Source organism: Neovison vison, chromosome 5 (genome assembly GCF_020171115.1).
Source record: "Neovison vison isolate M4711 chromosome 5, ASM_NN_V1, whole genome shotgun sequence".
NCBI classification, from domain to species: domain Eukaryota; kingdom Metazoa; phylum Chordata; class Mammalia; order Carnivora; family Mustelidae; genus Neogale; species Neogale vison.
In genome coordinates, this window is record NC_058095.1 from 153,416,595 (window position 1) to 153,437,028 (window position 20,434).

General features: G+C 43.8%; 1 protein-coding gene across 1 annotated transcript in view; it reads left to right on the forward strand.

Moving 5' to 3' along the window:
- Positions 1-20,148, forward strand: part of HS6ST3 (heparan sulfate 6-O-sulfotransferase 3) — a 649,897-nt gene extending 629,749 nt beyond the window's left edge. Inside the window, exon 2 of the mRNA XM_044249976.1 lies at positions 13,048-20,148. Coding sequence (XP_044105911.1) covers positions 13,048-13,756 — 709 coding nt within the window. The 3' untranslated portion in view covers positions 13,757-20,148. The remainder of the gene's footprint in view (positions 1-13,047) is intronic.
- The last annotated feature ends 286 nt before the right edge of the window (positions 20,149-20,434 follow it).

Below are 20,434 nucleotides of genomic sequence, written 5' to 3' on the forward strand. Positions count from 1 at the left end.
CTGCCCTTTTGGCAGTAAAGCTGTTACCAATCCCTACCCTTCATTGGTACTATGTCACCTTTAGAGAAAAGGCGGTTATCTAAAGCTATTTTATATCAACGCTCACAGGGGCTTTCTGAGTTGGTACAAAGATGATTTTGATATTTTAATGAATCTGGGAGTACTTCCGTTCTGTTCCCATATTTTGCCTCAGGTAGGGGTAAGAGGTGTTATTCTCTTCTGCCAGAGCTCTGAGAAAGAGGACTTTCTGGTCCTTATTTGCTGAAACCTCCTTTTCTGCCCAGGTGCCACAAGAGATCTGCCCCTCTCTTTCGAATTAAAATACCGGCCTTCCTTGCAAGCGGAAGCAGCCTTTTGTGCTGTAGGCTGCAGACATCAACAGCATAAAGCCCTCAGCAGGAGCTGAAAACCTCCAGGACTAATGGCTCCAGCAACTTCCGCCTGGCCCCAGGAAAGGGTCACTGGTTTTAACTTTTGTCTATCGCCTCCTTGGCCGTTTTGGGGGTGCACGATGTGGTGGAAGGAGGCAGACAGCCTTTAAAATGCATTGGAGGTCAATGTATTCCATTATATACACAGTGCTTCAAATTCAGTTTTAACCTTTGATGAAATGTGCAGTGTTGGGATTTTTTATGCTAGAGCAGACACGGGAAATCACAGGTGCAACTCATTTTGGTTTTGACTTAGAAGCACGGCAGGCCCCTGGAATTTTTATGGAAACCCTCGCTTTACCTTGAGCATAAAGTGTCCGAAGTCTGTAGCTTGTCTCTGTAACACACCTTAATAGGTAATATTGATTTGTGGAAATTAATTACTAGAGAAACAGTACCCAGCACTTGCCTAGTGTTTTGGAAAGATTTGAGAGCCCTCTTGTGGCTGTAATAAACCCCAGCTGGAAGCTGATGAAACGCTTCTGGCTGTTGTTTTTTTTTTGTTGGTTTTTTGTTGTTGTTGTTTTCCTTTCTCTCTTTTTGGTTACATTCATTTGCCTGTGGTCTGGCTTTGAACTGGTTTTCATTTGAGATCAACATCATCATGTTTCACATCATATCAATGGAAGACTTGGGAATGGGAGCGTTGTCAATTTTTTAAAAGACAGACTTTTTTTTTTCTTTTCTCATTATTAAACTCAAGTGCTTACTGCCAAGAGAAATAGTAAACGCAGAGGGGGCTTGCTGAGGGAAATTCACAAAGCAAGGGCACTACCGTTGTATCATTCTGCTTCTTAAGGGATGTGTTCTCTTATTTTTAATCCAGGTACTGACTGCACAGAGGTAAAGCTAACTAGCAGCCCCCAAGCTACATTTATTTTGAACATCTTAAAGATTATTTTCTCTGATTTACATATAGCAAAGTAGGAAAATAAGTGTCCTCATTTGAGTGTTTTTAAATCTCTAAGAAATGCATGTTGAAAGCTATTACCTCTCTGATGCTTCAATCACGCCTGAAGAAAAATATTTGCAACTTAAGGTCACTGTTGCTCCACACTTGAATTGATGAAGGGAGCACCCAAGGCAAAGTTTAGACAGAACGAATTGATTTTTTCCTGGGAGATTTAAATTATTATGCATATATTTTTCTAAGTTTCTGTCATTGCTTTATTAATTAGGCAGAATTACAACAATGCTTGAGAGCCCGTTGCAGCTGGAAGGTCCCATGCAGGGTCCACGTGATAAGCTGGGCTTCTGGAAGGAGCTCAGGCTGTTATTGTGGATAAGTGGGTTTTGGAGAGAACCTGATGGGGGCTCCGTGTTACTTCCAGCATAATTTGGTTTCCCTAGATTCGTTTGTGGAGTGACATTGGCACCCAGTCACAAATGAATCACTAGCCCTGCCTATTGTTCCTAGCACAGAGGAAAATGTCATATACATGCATTGAAGAAGGAAAAAAGAAAAAGAAGTGAAAGCAGAAACCCCTGATGTTTGGACCTAGATAGGACATAGGAGAGCTAAAGATGGTGTCTGGTCTGTTTCCCTTTCAATGCTCAAGTGCAATTAGCAGAAGCGGCAGTTACATTGCCTGGTAGGGACTGAGAGAAGTAATCCTGGCCAGGAGGAGAGGTGATGCTGGCCAGGGCAGAGGGCTGAGCAGCAACCGTTTTGTTCTGTAGGAGAGGGGGCATATTTCTGGCTCTAACTCCATCTTTCTCGGTCTTCATTAATATGAACTTTGGCAGTGTTGAGATCCTTTAAGGATATCCACGAAAGGCTTGTAAGGGCTGTATAGAGGGACCCAGGTTCCATCTTGAATAAGTTCTGGCTGGCCAGAAGTACATGATTTGAACATCAAATAAGTATAATGACTGCAGGGTATTGAAACTCACTATGTTTAGATTCACAAGTTAATAATGATATAAAAACAAACAAAGAAACAAACAAACAAAAAGAAATGACATCTACAAAAAGCTCCTCCTGGAGATTTTAGGAAAACAATCAATTATTTTGAAAACCACTAAATAACATGAGTCAAACATTCATCTACTTTCCCTACTCTATCAACTATACCTCAGGGGATCAAACAGTGGATAAGGGGACGTTTCTCCTTATAGAAGCATCACAGCTAGCAAATGAAGCAGAAATGATAGAGTTGGAATATCACCATCTTGCAGTCCTTTAACGATCACCTCTTAATGATCGGCGGGCATCACAGAAAAAGAGACCACCAGGCATTATGTGCCTTCAGACTGAGGTCCACAACACTGTTTACTTAGAAATCCCAGTCTAGTATCTCAGAGTGATTTCTTTTCTTTTCTTTTCTTTTTTTTTTTCCTGCAACTTTAACTATTACCTGAAGGTATATCCACATCCGTACATTTCTACATTTGCACCTGATTCCCATAGAATCAGGTGCAAATTACCTTGTTTCTTTCTAACTTGATGACATTGGAGCAAAACACAACAGTGTGGGATCTTGAAAGAAGGCTACACAGTCAACACCTTGGGGTTAAGGCTGCAGTCTTGTGGGCAATTACATCCCAAGGACCTAGCACAGTGTTTGGCACAAAGGACGTAATCAAAAATATTTTTAAATAGAACAAATCAATGAATAGAGTGGCTAGAGAAGAAGAGAGAGGTCTCACTGCCCCTGCCTCTGAGTTGTTTTACCCCGGGATCATCTTTTCATATCCTCAGGTGTCAGCCTCCTCATCAGCAAAATTCTGCTATGATTTAAAAAAAAAAAAAAAATCTGCTATGATGTTGTCCTTTCCTGAGGATGAAATGAAATAAGGAATGAGGAAAGTATTTTCAAAACAGTAAGCATGTTCGCAAATAGAAAAGCATTCTCCTTTTTTTTTTTTAATTAACATAGTTTGTGTAATATTTAAAACCTCACTATCTTTGGGTCATTTCTGAGGCTCTGACGATCACGAAGGATGGACAGTTGTTGAAGGGAAGGGTGTGCATGGTGTGTGGAGTTCTTCCTGTCTGAAGCTACCACTGGGTCCTTGACACTTACTATTTTATTCTGGCAACTGTGTAAAGTAAGCATGTATACCCTGGCTATTTAGATGAAGAAACCCGGGCTCCCAGAGGTCATGTAAGCTAACCAGGTCTCACAAAGAGTGAGGTGCATCCGAAATTGAAAGCCAGATCTTTCCGACCTCAAACCTATTCTCTTTGCACAGCACCTCAAGAGAAGTTTCCAGAATGCTTGGAGGATGCCATGTCCAAATGAGTAGAGCTTGACTTGTATTTTCTCGAATCTGCTCTTCCTAAATAAAAGCCACCTGAAGGATTCAGCCACCTCCTTCGAACACATTCCTGAGATTCCGTAGTGTTGTGTTCAGAAAAAGACTTATTTTAAAGCCAGAGAGAGAATTATGGCATCGCATGAGTTCTGGCTTATCTGAATTCTCTTGTGCCGCAATTTCCAACCATCCATTATTGTCCAAAGCTTACTTCAGTTTTTGGCTTCTAGGTTCCTCAGGAGTGTTAAAAAGGAATGCAGCCGCACTGCAGTCTTTCCCACTAGTCTCTGTAGCTCAAGTGCAAATTTGTTTTGTGGTTTCGTGTGTGTGCTGGGGTCAGGAGAATTATTTCTGAACTGCTAAGCTGTGACTACCTAGAAAACCCTCTGGACGCATAGACTCCAGAGGTTGAGATAAGCCCTCTGCCCTCCCGAACCCTACAGTGTGCGGCCTCACCCTCATTTCCTGCTGCCCCCCACCCTGCCAGGTAACCACAAAGCCCTCACCCCAAGATGCTCATTTTGCTTCTAGAGCTTTGAATTCAACAAAGCCTGGACCATTGCAGCCTTTGATCACAAACTGCATCTCTAAGACAGCCTGACTCCTAGAAGAGGCTAGAAGGCCATCCTAACTCTCTTTGGGAAATTTTCGTGAAATCAGACATCATCTAAAAGCCTAGTATTTTGTTGACTGAATACAAGTACAGCACTGAGTAAGGGAACCGAGTCATAGATGACACTCCATACACGTTAGTTGTTGTATTGCTATTAATACCGACTTTTGTGCCACATGGAACTTTGCATGTTTTAGGCTAGCTTGCCGCATCATCACTGCCTGAGGGATGACCTCCAAGTCACTCTTTCTTTGAGAACTGGCAAGGGATGGAATCAAGCGGGGATCTCTCGGGTATTTCGTGGAATATCCTAAAATGATTGCCAAGTCCCGACAACAGAATCTAGGAAAATCCTAACTCAGAAGCATCTTTTATGGAAGAAGCACAGCAAAATCTGGACAGAAAGGGCTTTTTTTTTTTTTAAAGTTCCTGTGCTATTTTAGGAAAATCCGTATCAAAGCTGTCAGATAGAAACCTAAATATGGAAACACGTGCCTTGCTCTTACATATCCTGATTCACTTCTTCTCCTTTCTAAACTGGCTAGAGCAAAACAATGGCAACGGCAACACCTCGTTGCTTCTAGGCTGTGTAATTCTCACATTTGCTAAAAGCAACGCCTGGGAAATTAGCTAAGAGGAGAGAGCCCGGCTGAACACGCAAGGGCCTGATAACGCAATCTGAATGTTCTATCTGCTGTTCTGCTTTGCACGGCTGGGATCAGAGCCCCAAGTGAGACGGAATTGGGCCTTATCTCACTGCGGGGCGGCTCCAGGCTTCAGGTGAGTGCCCCCACATGCATAAACCACAGCTCTGCAGAGCAGAGCTCCTCGAGACGTCCCCACACCCAAATCCCAGCAAGGCTGCGTCTCTGAACCAAATGATCACGAAGTCCCTGAATAATGCATGAACGCCGGACCCTCCCCGGCGCCTCTGAAACTAACTGGAAGGAACTGTACTCTGCGAGATAGCAAAAGCAAGCCCCTGGAACGTGCATTCCCTGAAATGTATTCCTGCGGCAGCCACTTGGGGGAAAGTGAAAGCCAATATGACAACCACCTGAAAATCATGGCATTTGTGTTAGTCCGACGCTCCCAGGGTTCTTGTCCGTAGAAAGCAGCAACGTGACCAGATTTGAAATGTTATCTTCTTGATAAATACTACCTCTTCCTCGGGAGAGGTAGGAGGGGGCGTTGATCGTCCCTGCGAGAGGACCAGTAGGATCCAGAAGCTGCTCATTGCACGCTTGGGTTTGGTTGTTTGCAAACAGTGTGCGGCTTCCCGGCGCTGAAGTTAGTTGACATCTAAGAACTGCAGAAATGCTGCCTCCTGAGAGGCTGTTTCTCCAAGGACTGACCCCAGTATAATCCGGGGAGGAACCTTCTGTCTTTCGGATCCGGTGTCTCCTTTTCTCAGGCTGCAGTACTGATGAGTGGGTTTCGTCTCTCGTTTGATAGTCCAGCTGCTGGTTAAGTGCAAAATAAACAGATCTTTTTGGAAGAATGTTTGCACACCGCTGTGTCACCAGCCCCACCTGCCCGGGTGCCCCAGGAGGGAGCAGAGCCGGCTGCATGGCCCTGCCTGGGGTCTAGGTAGCTCCTGATGGTGGGCCCCGCAGAATGTCCTCTCCAAGGCTAACCATGGTCAGCTGTATTTTGGCATTAGGACTGGGAAATCGGGGCAATTCTCTTGACTCAAAATTCTACTCCCAGCAATGTATTCCCTGCATAAATATTTATGGTTTAGGACAGTCACCGGATTATCGTTTGTAGTATCCTCCTTGAAACAGAATCAGCCTCGTTGTCCCAAACCGGGAGATTAGTCACATAAATTATGGCCCATCTATAACTGGAATAATACACTCTTAGAGAATATGAAATAAAATCGAAAAAGTGTTCACTCTGTAGTTTTGACTTATAAATATACACATTAAAAGTAAAATGTTCCTTTATGATCTCAAATCTCTAAAGGAAGAAATAGGTATTTAACTATGGTTATCTGGGAGTGAAGTGAAGTGATTATAGATAATTTTAGTATTTTTTTCTCTCTTGTTCTGCACGGTTCCTATTTTCCATGTTGAGTTTCTAACTGGGAGATGGGGGAAATCACAGATTAAAAAAAAAAGCCAGACCAGCTACATCTAAAAGGATTCTCCCTCTAAAGTTATCAAGTACGCAGACAAAAAAAAAAAAAGGGATGAGAAGCCTCTCTCCTCCTGAGGGAAGCACCCTGAGATGTAGGCATTCTCCCCGCCTCTAACTTAGTGATTGAAAAGAGTCAAGATTTCAGGGTAGTATGTAAAATAAATATGTCTTAGCCAGGAGGGTCCGGCTGCTTTGTAAGTCGCGGTGAGGGGGGAATGGCGGCTGGGTGACGGGGGATGTGTGGCTTCTGTGTGAAGTAAGATAACCACCCTCGCATTCGTGTCTCCATTTTCTCATGATAATACTGGACATCCTTGGAACCAATCGCCCTGACACACACCATTGTCAGCCGCCGAAAGTTCTTTATTACCATACTTAACAATCATAGTTCCCAATTTCCCATTTGCTTAGAACATCATTCTTAAAATCGTTAATTTGTTTTCAAGGCTTGAATAAAAGGCCTTTTCATCACCGTGTCAAAGGGCAGTCTGATTGCCAAGCTCTAACTGCCACAGTTCCCCCTATCAGATACAGGATAGTGCCGATAATACTCTTCGGAGATAATGAAGAATGGGGAGCTCATAATGAGTGTGCGGCTCTAAAGGGAGTCAAGAAATTAATTCCATTTTGAGCATTTGGAAAATGACTCCAGCGCACAGTACAGCGGGGCAAAGGGGGAGCTCAGTTTCACTATTTGAAAATGCACACATCAGCTTGTGTGTAAGATGTACACTGTTAAATGTCTGAACTGAAGATCTCCTTCAGATGACCCCCAAATCTACCTGACAAAGGCTCACAATGCTCTTTGTGGGATACTGAGCTCTGGTAAAACTTGATTATCTAGAGGAAAACTCTGTGAAAACTCTGCAGGGCAAGAGGAAGATGGGGAAATTGATTATTTCCCATACATTTCACAAGGTCTAGGCTAAAAGAAACCATTAGCCTGGGCAACTTTTGTTGGTTAAGGCAGCAAGTTTGGTTTCCTGGGGACATAACTATCAGAATCCCTGAAATAGTAGCTGATAAAATATTTATTCATGCCACAAACACTGAACAAAGAAACATCCATGTTGTATAAGGTCATGTATCATATGCTCTGGGGGATAATGATCAGGGCATGAAGCCTGCTCGAGGGAAAGGGCAGTCACTGGTCGCTGCAATGGAGATAAAACACAAGGGGCACAAGTTTCAGGGGGGTAGAAATCCCTTCCTCAGAGGACATCACAAAAGGTTAGCTGCAGGACTTTCTACTTGAGCCGGTTTTTCGGAACGCGCAGAACTGTGGACCTCGATGATATTAATTTTGCTGCTTGATTTTATGAGAGTAAGGCTAGCAGTGGAAGGAATACATTGAATAAATCTTCCCTGTCAATGTGGCATTTTATAGGCTCCTCCAGATGTGTTTTCATTGGCTAGGCAAGTGATAACCTCATAAAAGTAAATATTTTTTGAATCGCCACAGGCAGGGTGATTCCGGAGACAAATACTCCTCATTCCACCTTTTGATGAGCATACTAGCTCTGCCTTCTTTCTTTGAGGAATCAAGAGGGAAGGATTAGGTAGAAGGAAAGAAGAACATATAGAGGAGGAAAAGGTAGTTTGGAGCAAGCTGGCGATGCGGAAATGGGGGGGAACAATGACACATAGCTGCGTGATACGAATCTGTCCCTGATTTCTTCCTTCCCAACCCTGACGGTTCTGGGCTCTTCTCCAGTAGCCCTTCACCACCTTCACCACAGCTACCAAGTGTCTGTCCCGGCTCTGCCTACTCCGTCCATCCTGAACCCTGTTGCCTAATGAATCTTCTGAAATCAACACTTCTCCCATTTTAGCGATTGACAGCTGGATTCAGAACCCATGATTACTTGGGCTCAGCAAGCTCTTCTCGCTTTTTCCCTCCTACCGACCATTCATTTATTAAGCAAACATTTTGTGAAATGCACAACGTGAGCTTTTTACTTAGACCACTCTGCTTTCCGTACGTTCTTAACTCTTCCCTTCAATATTCCTTGTCCACTTTTTACCTCCATAGTCCCCTACCCAGTATCTTTTTCTAATCTATCATCCTCACACCCATAAGACTTTAAGGTATTTTATTCTTTTTTTAACGTTCTCCACGTTTGCTAGAGTAGATCCTCACACCTAACAAACCCTCGAAAAGCGTGTGTTAATTAAATGGCTTGCTAATTAAAGAAATGAGCAATTATACAATAAACTGCTTGGTGAAATACAGGTTCTTAAAGCAGTGGGGAAGAAAACTAGTAAGCTTAACATTTTTTAAAAAGCCACCTCATTGCTCCTAATTACCCGTTGTTTGAAACACTCTTCTTTTTATCCAAAGTCTGTGTTGACTGTCTCCTTGTGGGTGGGGACCATCCCAGTCAAATGATGGATACATTTGTAGATTCTGTCTCTTTCTACTCTTCACACATTTTAGACAGTCAAAAATAAGATCAGATCCGTTTTAGGAAAGGACAGAAAGGTGTATTTATCAAAGGCAAAATTAGCCTTAGTCATTAAAATACATTCATCTCCTATGATGATCATCTCTTTTAAGGAGCATCAGGTGTGGAACTTCTGCCATGAATTGGACTTTGGGCGAAGTGTTCTGGGATATGAGCCCAGTTATCAAAGAGGAAGTTCAAGGGTAGAGTTGACCAAGCCGCTCAGATACAAGTTAAAAGAGGCAACAAGTGATGCAGTAAAACCCTGGAGACTGGAAAAGTCAGGCAAGATGGATAGGAGGCTTGAGTTGGGCCAGAAAGGACCAGGAAGTTTTCTGCAGTATGCAAATGAGCAAAAAACAAGGCAAAGATGGAGGGAAGGGAGTCACGCCTCCCGGCTGCATTTAGAATTGCATGATATGATTACCTCCTAGCAGAGCAAAATGCTGGAGCAGCTGTGAAAAAGTGTGTGTTCTGTGCCTCTGGACTGGAGGACGCCGCAATGGCCCCTACAATCATTATCCCTTAAAATGATCATTGGATTAACCAAGGTGCCCTATTCCCTAATCTTCCCAAGTACGCAGGTATTTGCCATCATTACCTCGGGGTCCCAAGAAGGACAATCATAAAACGCTGCAATTGCTTTACAGATGCCCTTAAATGAATTCACCCAAACTCCCAGCGAAGTAGGTGGCAAACAGCCCACCTGCTGGAGAGGACGCTGTCACTGACAAATGAAGCTATCTGTCTTGGAGACTGCTCTGGTCCCAGGAGATTGGTAGAACATTCCCTTAACGTGGTAGTTAACATTTCTTTCACTGCACCTAAATTCCTGGGTGCTGGCAATCCCCTCAAGGGCAATGTGTTAGTAAACTCTGAGTCCCTGATGCCTCGCCCCAGGGCGGGGGATTGGCAAACAGGAGGCTCAATTAACGTTTGCAGAATTAACAAATTCCTTTGCTGGGAAGCTGCTTGTCCTTCTCTGTTCTTTGTTTTATCTTTCACTGTGCTGTTGAGCAAGTAATGTCTAAAAAAAAATGTGCAAATTCAAGTAGTACAGAACCCTCTAAGGCTTCTCCCTAGAAATGGAATTGGGCATTTGGAGAGCAGAAGAAAATGAGTTCACATCGTTTTGGAGATTCATCAAACTGGAATAAAGCTGGTAGACAATGACCGTTGGGTGTGTGGCCTGGACGTAGCCATCATTTCAATACTGATCTTTGGAGTTTTTTGTCTGAAGCAAATGAAAAAAAGAGGAAAAAAAATAGAAATGAGAAAAAATGATTCCATTGATCAATTTTAGATGTTTTTGCTTTATCTTCAACCCTGTTGGTTTATTTTTCCTATTTGTCTAACTTTCTATTTTGACTCTTTCGTAGAATTTAAACAAATAAACGAAACATACATGAGAATATATCTGACTAAAGCAATACCAAAATGTTATATGAGCCTCCGGAACCACGAGATGGGACAAGTTTGTACTTCATCAGTATAAATGTCCCACCAGTACCTTTTTGTGTCTTGATGTCAGAGTTTTATTTACAAATTGATCTCTTATCTATTTGGCTGGGAGACCTTGCAGACATTTGGGACTTATTTTACTCATGTACACATCATCCTATGATTTGACTAGTCATTGTTAAATGCAACGTTACGTTGAATGAAGTTAAATTTGAAACCAATACCATTGTAAGCCAAGTCAGTTTCAGTCAGCCTTGAGACCATGTAAATTTCCAATGGCATGAAGACCTCAGGAAGTCTATGGCCAATTTTTCCGAGTGAGACAAAAGCCACTAAGATTCCACAAACAGGTTCCAGATAAACCTTTTTGTCATAAACCACTGTAGTTCTTGCCTCTAAAATCCTCCAGCTCTTATGACTGTCTTAAAAATCTGGATCATTCCTAAATCTGAGACACATGAATGAGGTTGAGAATTATCCGTTGATCATCATCATTTTCTTCCTTAAATCCTTTTTTTTGGTATTATCTGTTTTGCCCAGTTATAGGAAGATTATAAATTTTCCATTTACAACTCCATGCAAAGATATCTCTGATTTAAATTCTTCTGTCTTAATCTGTTTGGCATCCTTAACCCACCTGAGCTACCTCACTATGATCATTATTGCGTTTCTGTATTTATTAGGCACTTGCTTTGTGTAATAAAAATCAGTCTCTGCTTGTAAAATTGAAACATGAACAAGTCCTGACGTAGGACCAAAGCAGGATTAATAATGATCTGTCATATAATATTCAACCACAATAATAGCCACTCCAAACAAAACTTTCCCGTCGACATTTCCTCATGGAGCCCAGAAGCCGTATCAGTCCTTTTCTGCCTTCCCTACTGACCTTTCGGGAAATTTCCTCCCACTGATGAAATTGTCATTCTGTCACCGCAAAAGACAACAGAGTAATGTAAAATGATGATTGGCAAAAGCAAAGGCTCAGGCTGGCCTGTCTATGGCAGTTTCAGCACGTTCTTCTTTCTAATTTAAGGAGAAGCTGGCGTTTCTTAAGATACTGTAGTTCCCTTAGCACATTTCAAAACTGTCTGGCTAGGCATTCAAAAGAACTGAAAATAGTAAATTTAGAGTTTTAAATATTATAGTTCATTGATTCCTTTTTTAAAAGCAGCATAAAAAAGCACTACACCCTTAAAGTCCTTATGTTTGTCATTGCTTTTAATTGGGTATTGATTTTTTTTTTTCTTAAGCCAGTTTAGCATGGCCAAGGGAAGCCCAGTGTTCCTTTCAGAGTTCTTCAGGATCATCTGTCTGCTCAGGGGACTCTGAGGGTCACCCCTGGTGCCAGTGGTAGGGGGTGGGCACCCCATTCCGTAGACAGGGTTTCAAATTATGAGAAGACTTTCCCTCATTTTAAATCAGTAGTTACTTTTCTCTAATGCTATGGGTTTATCTTTCCTTGTCAGCTTTTCCAGCTCTCTTCTTGCTTCTTCACACTCGTAGCCAGAAACACCCTGATCTTTACTGGATCATCCTGAAGCTAACCATTTAACAAAATATATATTTCTTCTCAAGGTTCCATTTGATGCCATTAGATAAGACCTACGATTATAATAACCACAGTACCTGACAATAGGCATTCAATACACATTAATTATATTTTGGTTTTTAAAATATCAGTCTGGTGCACAGGAAAGCACAGAGGCAAATCAGTGGACCTAGACTCCATTTGCAGTTCAAGTATTAATTTGTTCTAGAATCTTGGGCTATATTTTCACCTTTCTCAGTCTCAATGTTCTCAGATTTAAAAAAGAAGTAATGATAAAGCCCATCTTATGAAATTGTGCTGAGGATTATCTATGTTAGTATCGTGAAGTATCTATCACAGTTCCCAGTACATAGTAGGTCCTCAATAAATACTGATCTCCACACAGAGCAAATCTTCCCCCAACCCTACCTACCTTATAATCCAGAATAGCAGTGTCAACAGAAAAGACTAAGGACCTTTGGCTTCCAGCTTTACCTTGTTTAGTTCCACACCCTTGGGTAAACCACTCCATCTCCTTGCATATTTATTTCCCTATCACATAGTCCCACATCTGCCACACATAAAATATCGGTTGGGGAATAACTTTCAAAAACCTTGGTGTGTTTCCTTATTATAAGGTATTATTTTGGGGCACCTGGGTGGCTCAGTGGGTTAAGCCTCTGCCTTCGGCTCAGGTCATGATCTCAGGGTCCAGGGATTGAGCTCTGCATCGGGCTCTCTGCTCAGCGGGGAGCCTGCATCCTCCTCTCTCTGCCTGCCTCGTTGCCTACTTGTGATCTCTGTCAAATAAATAAATAAAATCTTTAAAAAAAATAATAAGGTATTATTTCCAGCAGCAGTTTATCAGTGAATAAATGAATGTGCTAAATGAATGAGTCACCTCTTGTCCCCATCACGTCCCTCCCCACACCAGAGCAGGGAGGAGAAACTCCACAAATGGTGTTGAAAACCCGGTCCACTCATGTTTATGAAAATACGCACATACGGGAACATTAGTCTGATAGGTGCAAATCCAGGCAACCACTCTCACATGAACACGTGGCAGAAGAGCCCCTTGACTCAGTGCTGATATAAGCACTATGGAGGTTCAGAATCCCAGAGCTGTCGTTGTCTAAGACTCACGCTCTTCCTTCTCATTTCTTCCAGGAATTTCTATTACATCACCATGTTACGGGACCCAGTGTCACGCTACCTGAGTGAGTGGAAACACGTCCAGAGAGGGGCCACGTGGAAAACCTCCCTCCACATGTGTGATGGGAGAAGCCCCACCCCCGATGAGCTGCCCACCTGCTACCCCGGGGACGACTGGTCTGGGGTCAGCTTGCGGGAGTTCATGGACTGCTCCTACAACCTGGCCAACAACCGCCAGGTGCGCATGCTGGCCGACCTCAGCCTGGTGGGCTGCTACAACTTGACTTTCATGAATGAGAGCGAGAGAAACACCATCCTGTTGCAGAGCGCAAAGAACAACCTGAAGAACATGGCCTTCTTTGGGCTCACGGAATTCCAGAGGAAGACACAGTTTCTCTTTGAGAGGACATTCAACCTCAAGTTTATCTCCCCCTTCACGCAGTTCAACATCACGCGGGCTTCCAATGTGGACATCAATGAGGGCGCCCGCCAGCGCATCGAGGAGCTCAACTTCCTGGACATGCAGCTTTATGAGTACGCGAAAGATCTCTTCCAGCAGCGTTACCATCACACCAAGCAGCTGGAGCACCAGAGGGACCGGCAGAGGAGGCGGGAGGAACGCAGGCTGCATCGGGAGCATAGGGGTCACCGGTGGCCCAAAGAGGACGGGAACACAGAGGGGGCAGTCACTGAGGACTACAACAGCCAGGTGGTGAGATGGTGACCCCCTGCCCTCTCCTTCCTCGTGAGGGGGAGGATGAGCAGGCATACTGAACTTCTGTGGCGTTGGTGACCTTGGAGGATGGTGGGCATCTGAGGACATCTGGCTATATGTGGCTTGATTTGGACACCTGCTTCCTCTTTGTCTTCATCCTTATCCAGCTGGAGATGATCTGTTGTCTTCTTCCTCCCCCCGCCCTCCGATATTTTTCAATCCCTGATATCAAGTAGGGTAGGACTGCATCCAATAGAGACGTCCTTAGGAGGTCAAGGAGAGAAGCACCAGAAAGGAAACTCTCGAAGAGCTCCTTTGCAGCATCACGGGAACCCCACAGAGACACACATGAAAAGCCAAATTATAGGCTTGGATGTTCTACTGAAACTGGTCTGTTTCACACTGTCTCTGTAATGGAAATATTGGCCTGTCCAGAGAGAGGAAGAAAGAAAGAAGTCCCTTTCAGCCCTTAGATGAGGTTTTATGCCAACCCTCCCTTGGCTGTTGGCTCTCATCTTGAACCCTGTTTGAATGTGGCTTAATCATAAGTAGCAGTGTTTGATGGTTGTGATTGTTTTTAAACAAGGTTACACTACTACTGATCATCACTAAAGACTCACACTCCACAAAGTCCTTGCATCTTAGCTGGGAGCCATGCTTCCTCCCCCATCTTTTAGGGAAAAGCTAGTGGAATCAGGACGGGTGTGCTTGGCCCCTGAGAAACGAACAGTGGTAGGGGTAGTTAGGAGGAAATGTGCTTATCAGTTAAGACCTAAGGAGATCACACTTTACTGATTTTCTTTTCATTCAAAAGAATTAACTAATAAATTAAGGGTGGGGGAAGCAGGAGGATGACTGTATGATGTCTCACACTTCCATATGGGCTACAAAACTTTTAGGTTTTTTTCAGGGATGTTTCTGTTTTACCTCTTCAGAGCAGTCATCCTCTTCGATATGGTACTGCCAAGTTTGATGTTCTGTTAAAAGAATCTTGCCCAAAGATTAGGAGTTGAGCTGGCCCATATGCAAATGGTATGCAAGGTCACTAAATACATGATAACTGATTCAGGCCAGGATATGCAGAACCCAATGGGCCAGTTGTCCCAGGAGCGTAGACAGACGCTACCTCCCAGGATCCTTCATACCTCCAGCCTGATCACTTTTTTTTCCCCCACCTGATCTTTGCCTGTGGTTCGGTTGTGGCTCTACTTGGCAGCTCGGACTGGAATGGATAAAGCAGGACGGGAAATTGGGCTCATTACCCACTGCTGCTTCTTTTCCATTTTTCCCAGTCACCACTACAAGAACACAAAGTTTGTCAAGTACTCAGGGGAGAAGTATGGAAAAGGGAAAAGAAAAGCCTCGCCTGGCATTCAGTAGTAGGATCAGAGTGGGTAGAAAGTTTCATAACATTGATCTGATCAGTCCTTTCAAGGAGCTGAAGGCAAAATGAGTGAAACCCCTAAATCAGATTGAAAAGCCTATTTCATTGATATCTAGCATGTTTGATGTTTAAGCCAGCTTTGCATAAGCCACGTTGCAGCCTCTGGAATACTCTCACTGGGGTGGAAAGTCGATCAACCCACAGGCATTCATGGAGTGCCTATTTGTAGAGAGAGGAACCCGGGGTCTCCATCAGAGAGAGATTTGGAGAAGTGGCTTTGATTCTTCTTTCATGACCCTTGGCTTCATCTGTCATGTGAGGGAAGGCATTATTGGGGACCTCCCTTGTGTCACTTATTGAGGGAGCCCTATTCATACCTTGAATCCATTCACAACAAGGTAGATATTATTAGGCCCAATTACCTAGATAAGAAAAGTAAACCCCACAGAGACGAGGCAGCTTCCTGGTGGACGGTAGGCTAAGTCTGGCCAACTGCAGAGCGCAAGTTCTTTTGATTCCATCATGTTTTCCATGTGGGACAAAAGCTTCCTGCCAATAGTGCAAGAAGCCAGCCATGAGAGCCCAGAAGGATTTGTCGCTAACCCATGCGCGGAGCCCAACTGTGACGGTCCCGCGCTCGCAGTGGACCCAGAGCCATGCTGCCTTGGGTGAGTCCCGCCCTCTCCACCTCCCTGACCCACCAACAAGCTGAGAGATTGATGATTTTATAGGCACGTGTACTTTTTGACACCTCTATGTTAAAGGGACCGAGTCAATATTGCTTGTTAGTTGGTAGAAATTAGACTCACGGAAGATTCGCATCTCTGAGGTTGAGAGGGAAGAGGTTTACAGCTACAGTTAATGAGCAACCCTCTCGCTCTCTCTTAGCGTTCCCATGTTAAGATCTCATGTTCTGCCTAGAATGGCAGAGCTGCAAATTATCCTTCAGCCTGCCGCTGTGACACACACACACACACACACACGTGCGTGCACACATAATAACAATCCAGTGTTTTGTCATGTGGAAAATCAAAACAAGTTAGAAAGCATGCGGATTGTTTCTTTTAAAGTCACTTTAAATTTTTTGGCAGGAAATTCATGCATCGCTGAGACTTGGAGGCGGCCTCTGCTAACTTCACACTGTTCCTTAGGCATGTCGGGATTTATATCAAAAGGCTTTCCTCGGCCTGCACCGAAGGCACGATGTATGGTGCTTCACTTGAGACCAGATATCAGGATGTTCACAGGAGAAACCATCTCTTTGTGTTGGCCCAAGGCCAGTGCTGAGCAAATTAAAAAGACCGACAGGGGCTTCCTCCCTCATAACATTTCATTCTAAAGCAGCACGCTTGTTATATCCCTGGGGTCCTATGTTGATAGAAATGAAGAGGTAGGGATACAGTTTGTTCTTCCAAAATTGACTGCGCACCTACGTGCTGAGTGACACTCAGAGAAGGGTTGCCAAGAGAAGACAGCTGGGCCTTGGGATCCACGGGGAGTCAGCAGTTTTGCAATCCAAAACCCAACCAATTCCAGATACATTGGTATTAAGAGCCCAAGAGGAGGGAGAAAAATTTCCCCAGGGACTTCCACATCCTACTGACTCCTACAACTCCCAGATAGACATTCCTTCCCTTTTCTTGACAAGGGAAGCCCCAGATTGGGATGGGGTGACCTTGTGTACATATTTCTGGGTGTGTTTAAGTTATCATCATGGACTGAGGTACATACTCTCTCTTCTGTCTCCTTCTAACTTTTTGGAAGCCTACTCTTGGAAATCAGAGAAAGTCTACCCTGAGAATTCTTTGGATACTCCTTCTAATAACTAATAACATTAGCAATCAGTATTGGGCAACAGCTATCGATATCATGTGTGCTATGCATTTCTTATCATCTCAAGGAGGGAATTGTTTCATAGTTTAATCAAGGGTTTGAAATATGAGGACTTGTTCAAAAGTCTGAGTTGAGATAGTATTTACATGGGGAAGAAAGTCTACCAGAGGGAGACCTGGCAAAGAGGCAAGCATAGATCGTTTAAGAAAAAAACAAAACAAAACAAAAAATTAAATCCATAGGATAGGATTCCCATTTGGCTGCTTTAAGAGAGAAACTCAAAATAATAGTGATTTCAATGAGATCAAAGCTGTTGTCCTCTTATTTAAAAGGCAAACTGGTTAGATAGCTCTGATGAGTAACATTAAAGAACCCCAGTGCCCCTCCTGTTGCTCATTCATACTAATATGTGCATGCCATCCTCATGGTCCACTGTGACTGCTGAGGCTCCTGCCATCTCATTTGTATTCCAGACAGCAGAGTGGACATGGAACGAAGTTGCAGATATCACATCCACTCACATCTCATGGGCTAGAACCTAGTCATTAGCTACAAGTAAATGCAAAGGAGGCCAGGACATGTCTTTATTATTGGTTGCCATGTGCCTTGATAAACAGGGAGGGAGGGTTCTATTATTAAAGAAACAATGTGAAAATTAATACTGGTAAAATTATCAACCTCTGACACAAAAGGGAATTGAAAACTATGTCAAGTGCTTTTCACATTTACCTATTTCATCATACATTTTGCAAAGATTAAAATTTATAACTTTGTATAGTACTTGATGCTTTCAAAACATTTGTACATTTAGTATCCTATCAGATCTTCAACACTCTCTCATACGGTAGATATGTAGGGCGTCTATTCATGATCCCATCTGGTAGTTTCCAGTGGAGATTCAGGGATGTTAAAAGATTTCTCAATTCGAGTTTATCAATAAGAGCGTTGCTCAGAGCCCCAGTCTTGACTTTATAGCCTCCCCGATGACTTTATGCTGCTCAGCATCCATATCAGGACTGGGAATTGCAAGAATATGAGATCTCGGCCTTTATTGGCTTATGTTTTTCCTTACCTTCTTGTAGAACTGCAGTGACTTAGAAGATGCCAAGGAGATTGGTAGAGTTGGCTCACTGCCGCCAGGGAGGGATCATCTCATTAGCAGTGAAATGTCCAAGAGACGGGCAGTGTTTCAGGGGAGACCGAAAAGCACAGACATTCAAATAACACACGCTGACTGTTCACCCCAGCCAATCCCAAAACCGAGTCAAGATGAAGGCTGAGGAAATGTGCTTGCAGCTCCTTAGGGAAACTCAGTGTCAGAAATATCTCGAATCAGTAACAGCCTGAATAGTGAGAGGTAAGGGATGATCAGTAGAACCCTGCTCAAAAAAAAAAAAAAAAAAACAAAAACAACCTCTCTTCCTCCCTACTTCTTCCCCAGGTCTCTGGAATTTTATCAGCAACTTACTGCTTTGGTTCTTAAAGGTTTTATTTGGTGTTAAATGAGTCCCTTTGCAGCCTGCCCTGTTGCTGGAGAGAGGAAATGCAGCCATTGCTGTCATAGGCTAACATCTTCACACGGAGTTTATCGGATTCTCTCCCACCATGGCCTCTAGCTGAGAAGAAAGTCCTGTATAATGGGATCACGCAGGGGTGGGAGTTAGGGAGAGTAGGGGTAATTGGAGAGGAAAGCAGGGCTCTTAAAAGGGAAGCAGGTCTTTCAAAGGTGGAAAGATGAAGAATTTAACAGGTGCCAGGAAATCTTGAAAAATAGAGAAACGATATACAGTTTCTGTCCTCAAGAACAAGGGCAGGCTGGAGACCTGTGGACCGTCATTCTTTGGCCATTTCAAAGAGCTGCCAAGGGCATGAGGCTCAGGAAACAGGACCAGAGCGCCGGCAGCGTTTTAGGGACTGAAGTAAAGGCTGAATGAGTTGGCGGGGTCGGATCCGAGGGAAAGCTGGCGTAGACTGGGGCAAAGGGTACCCTCGTCTGATCACAGCTCTGTCTCCAAGGCTTTTCTTTCGCATAATTTGTGTGCCTCCTCTGGTCATCAGAACCGCAGCTGAACGTCTTCCGGCTGGGTCCCAGGGCTGGCTGAGTCCAAGGGCCCCCGCCAGCCGCCGCACCTCTGGGGAGCACGCCGAGTTTCCTTCCTCCCTCACCTCCTCCTCCGTTCTCGATGGGACATTATCCTGCTCTGCTCTGCTCTCACCACATCCACCCGACACATCCGAACTAATTCCCTAAGACGTTGAATGAGCCCTTCAGGGCCAGTGGGTGGGTTCTGAGACCCAGGTGTTCTGTAGCCTCATGGCTGGACCGCGCGTGGGCCCATCCGCACCGCACATGGACAGCACCAACCTTCCGTGCACAAGTGCTGAGATTTGCAGACGACTGGCCTTGCCATGAACACCAGCAACGTCTGCGAGACAAAAGCCCCGGGACTTCCAGGCAAGGACTGGAGGTATCCTACCAGGACTCCCGATCTGAGCACGCCAAAGCACAGATGTTTCTTAAGCCTGTGTTCGACGTCGTCTATGGAACAGACTGCAGCTGTCACCCTTTGACGCACGGAGTAGAGACTCTGCGCATTCCATGTTCTGTTGCTCTGTGGGAACTCATCAAAGGGCCCGATGTCAGTGCTGAAAACCCTCAGTTCTTGCCGGGGGAAACCGTGTTCCAAGGAAGCAGAGTTCGTGTGATTTAGTTACCGCCATTATTTGCCTTCCACCAACCTCTTACGTTTTTAATTTCTTATCTTTGTAATCATGTGGCGGTCTTTCCTTTCCTTTCCTTCCCTTCGTGTGTGTGTGTGTGTGTGTGTGTGTGTGTGTGTGTTTGGCCCCTGGAAGTACTTTCTGGGCTGGACTTGCATTATTTTTCATTTACTGTATCAAAGATGAAACCCGTTGGAAAGAAAAATCTAGACTTTTATTGGTGCCCCATTTTAGATGTAAACATAGTTATTCAATAGATAGTAAATTATTTCACCTGAGAGATATTTCCTTTTGTTTCTGTGCAATAATATGTATGAACCCGGGTACTAGGAGATTGTATTGTGACATTATCAACCCTTATTGCTATTTAAAAAACGATAGTTTGTAGAACTGAGGATCTCCATTGATGTGAAGCACAATTTAATGAATAAGTTAACATATTAAACTGTTGTGATGTCAAGAACAATTGTTTTCCCCTGTGATTTTGTTAGACATTTTTGCAAAATGAGAAAAGTTGGTCAAACACTTTAAGGGATTTATGGAAATTGAATCCATGGGATCAGCTTTGTCAAACTCTAAAAAAATCCATGCTTTGGATACAAATGTGCCTATTGGATGTGAAGCTTCAGAAGCATAAAAGACAAAGAAAATATAGATTGAAACAATTTAAAATCTCTGAGGCCAGGGAGGATTTCACAGGCTCTCAAACACATAAGCTTCTAGAACAGTGGTTTTTAATGGCCCTCCCT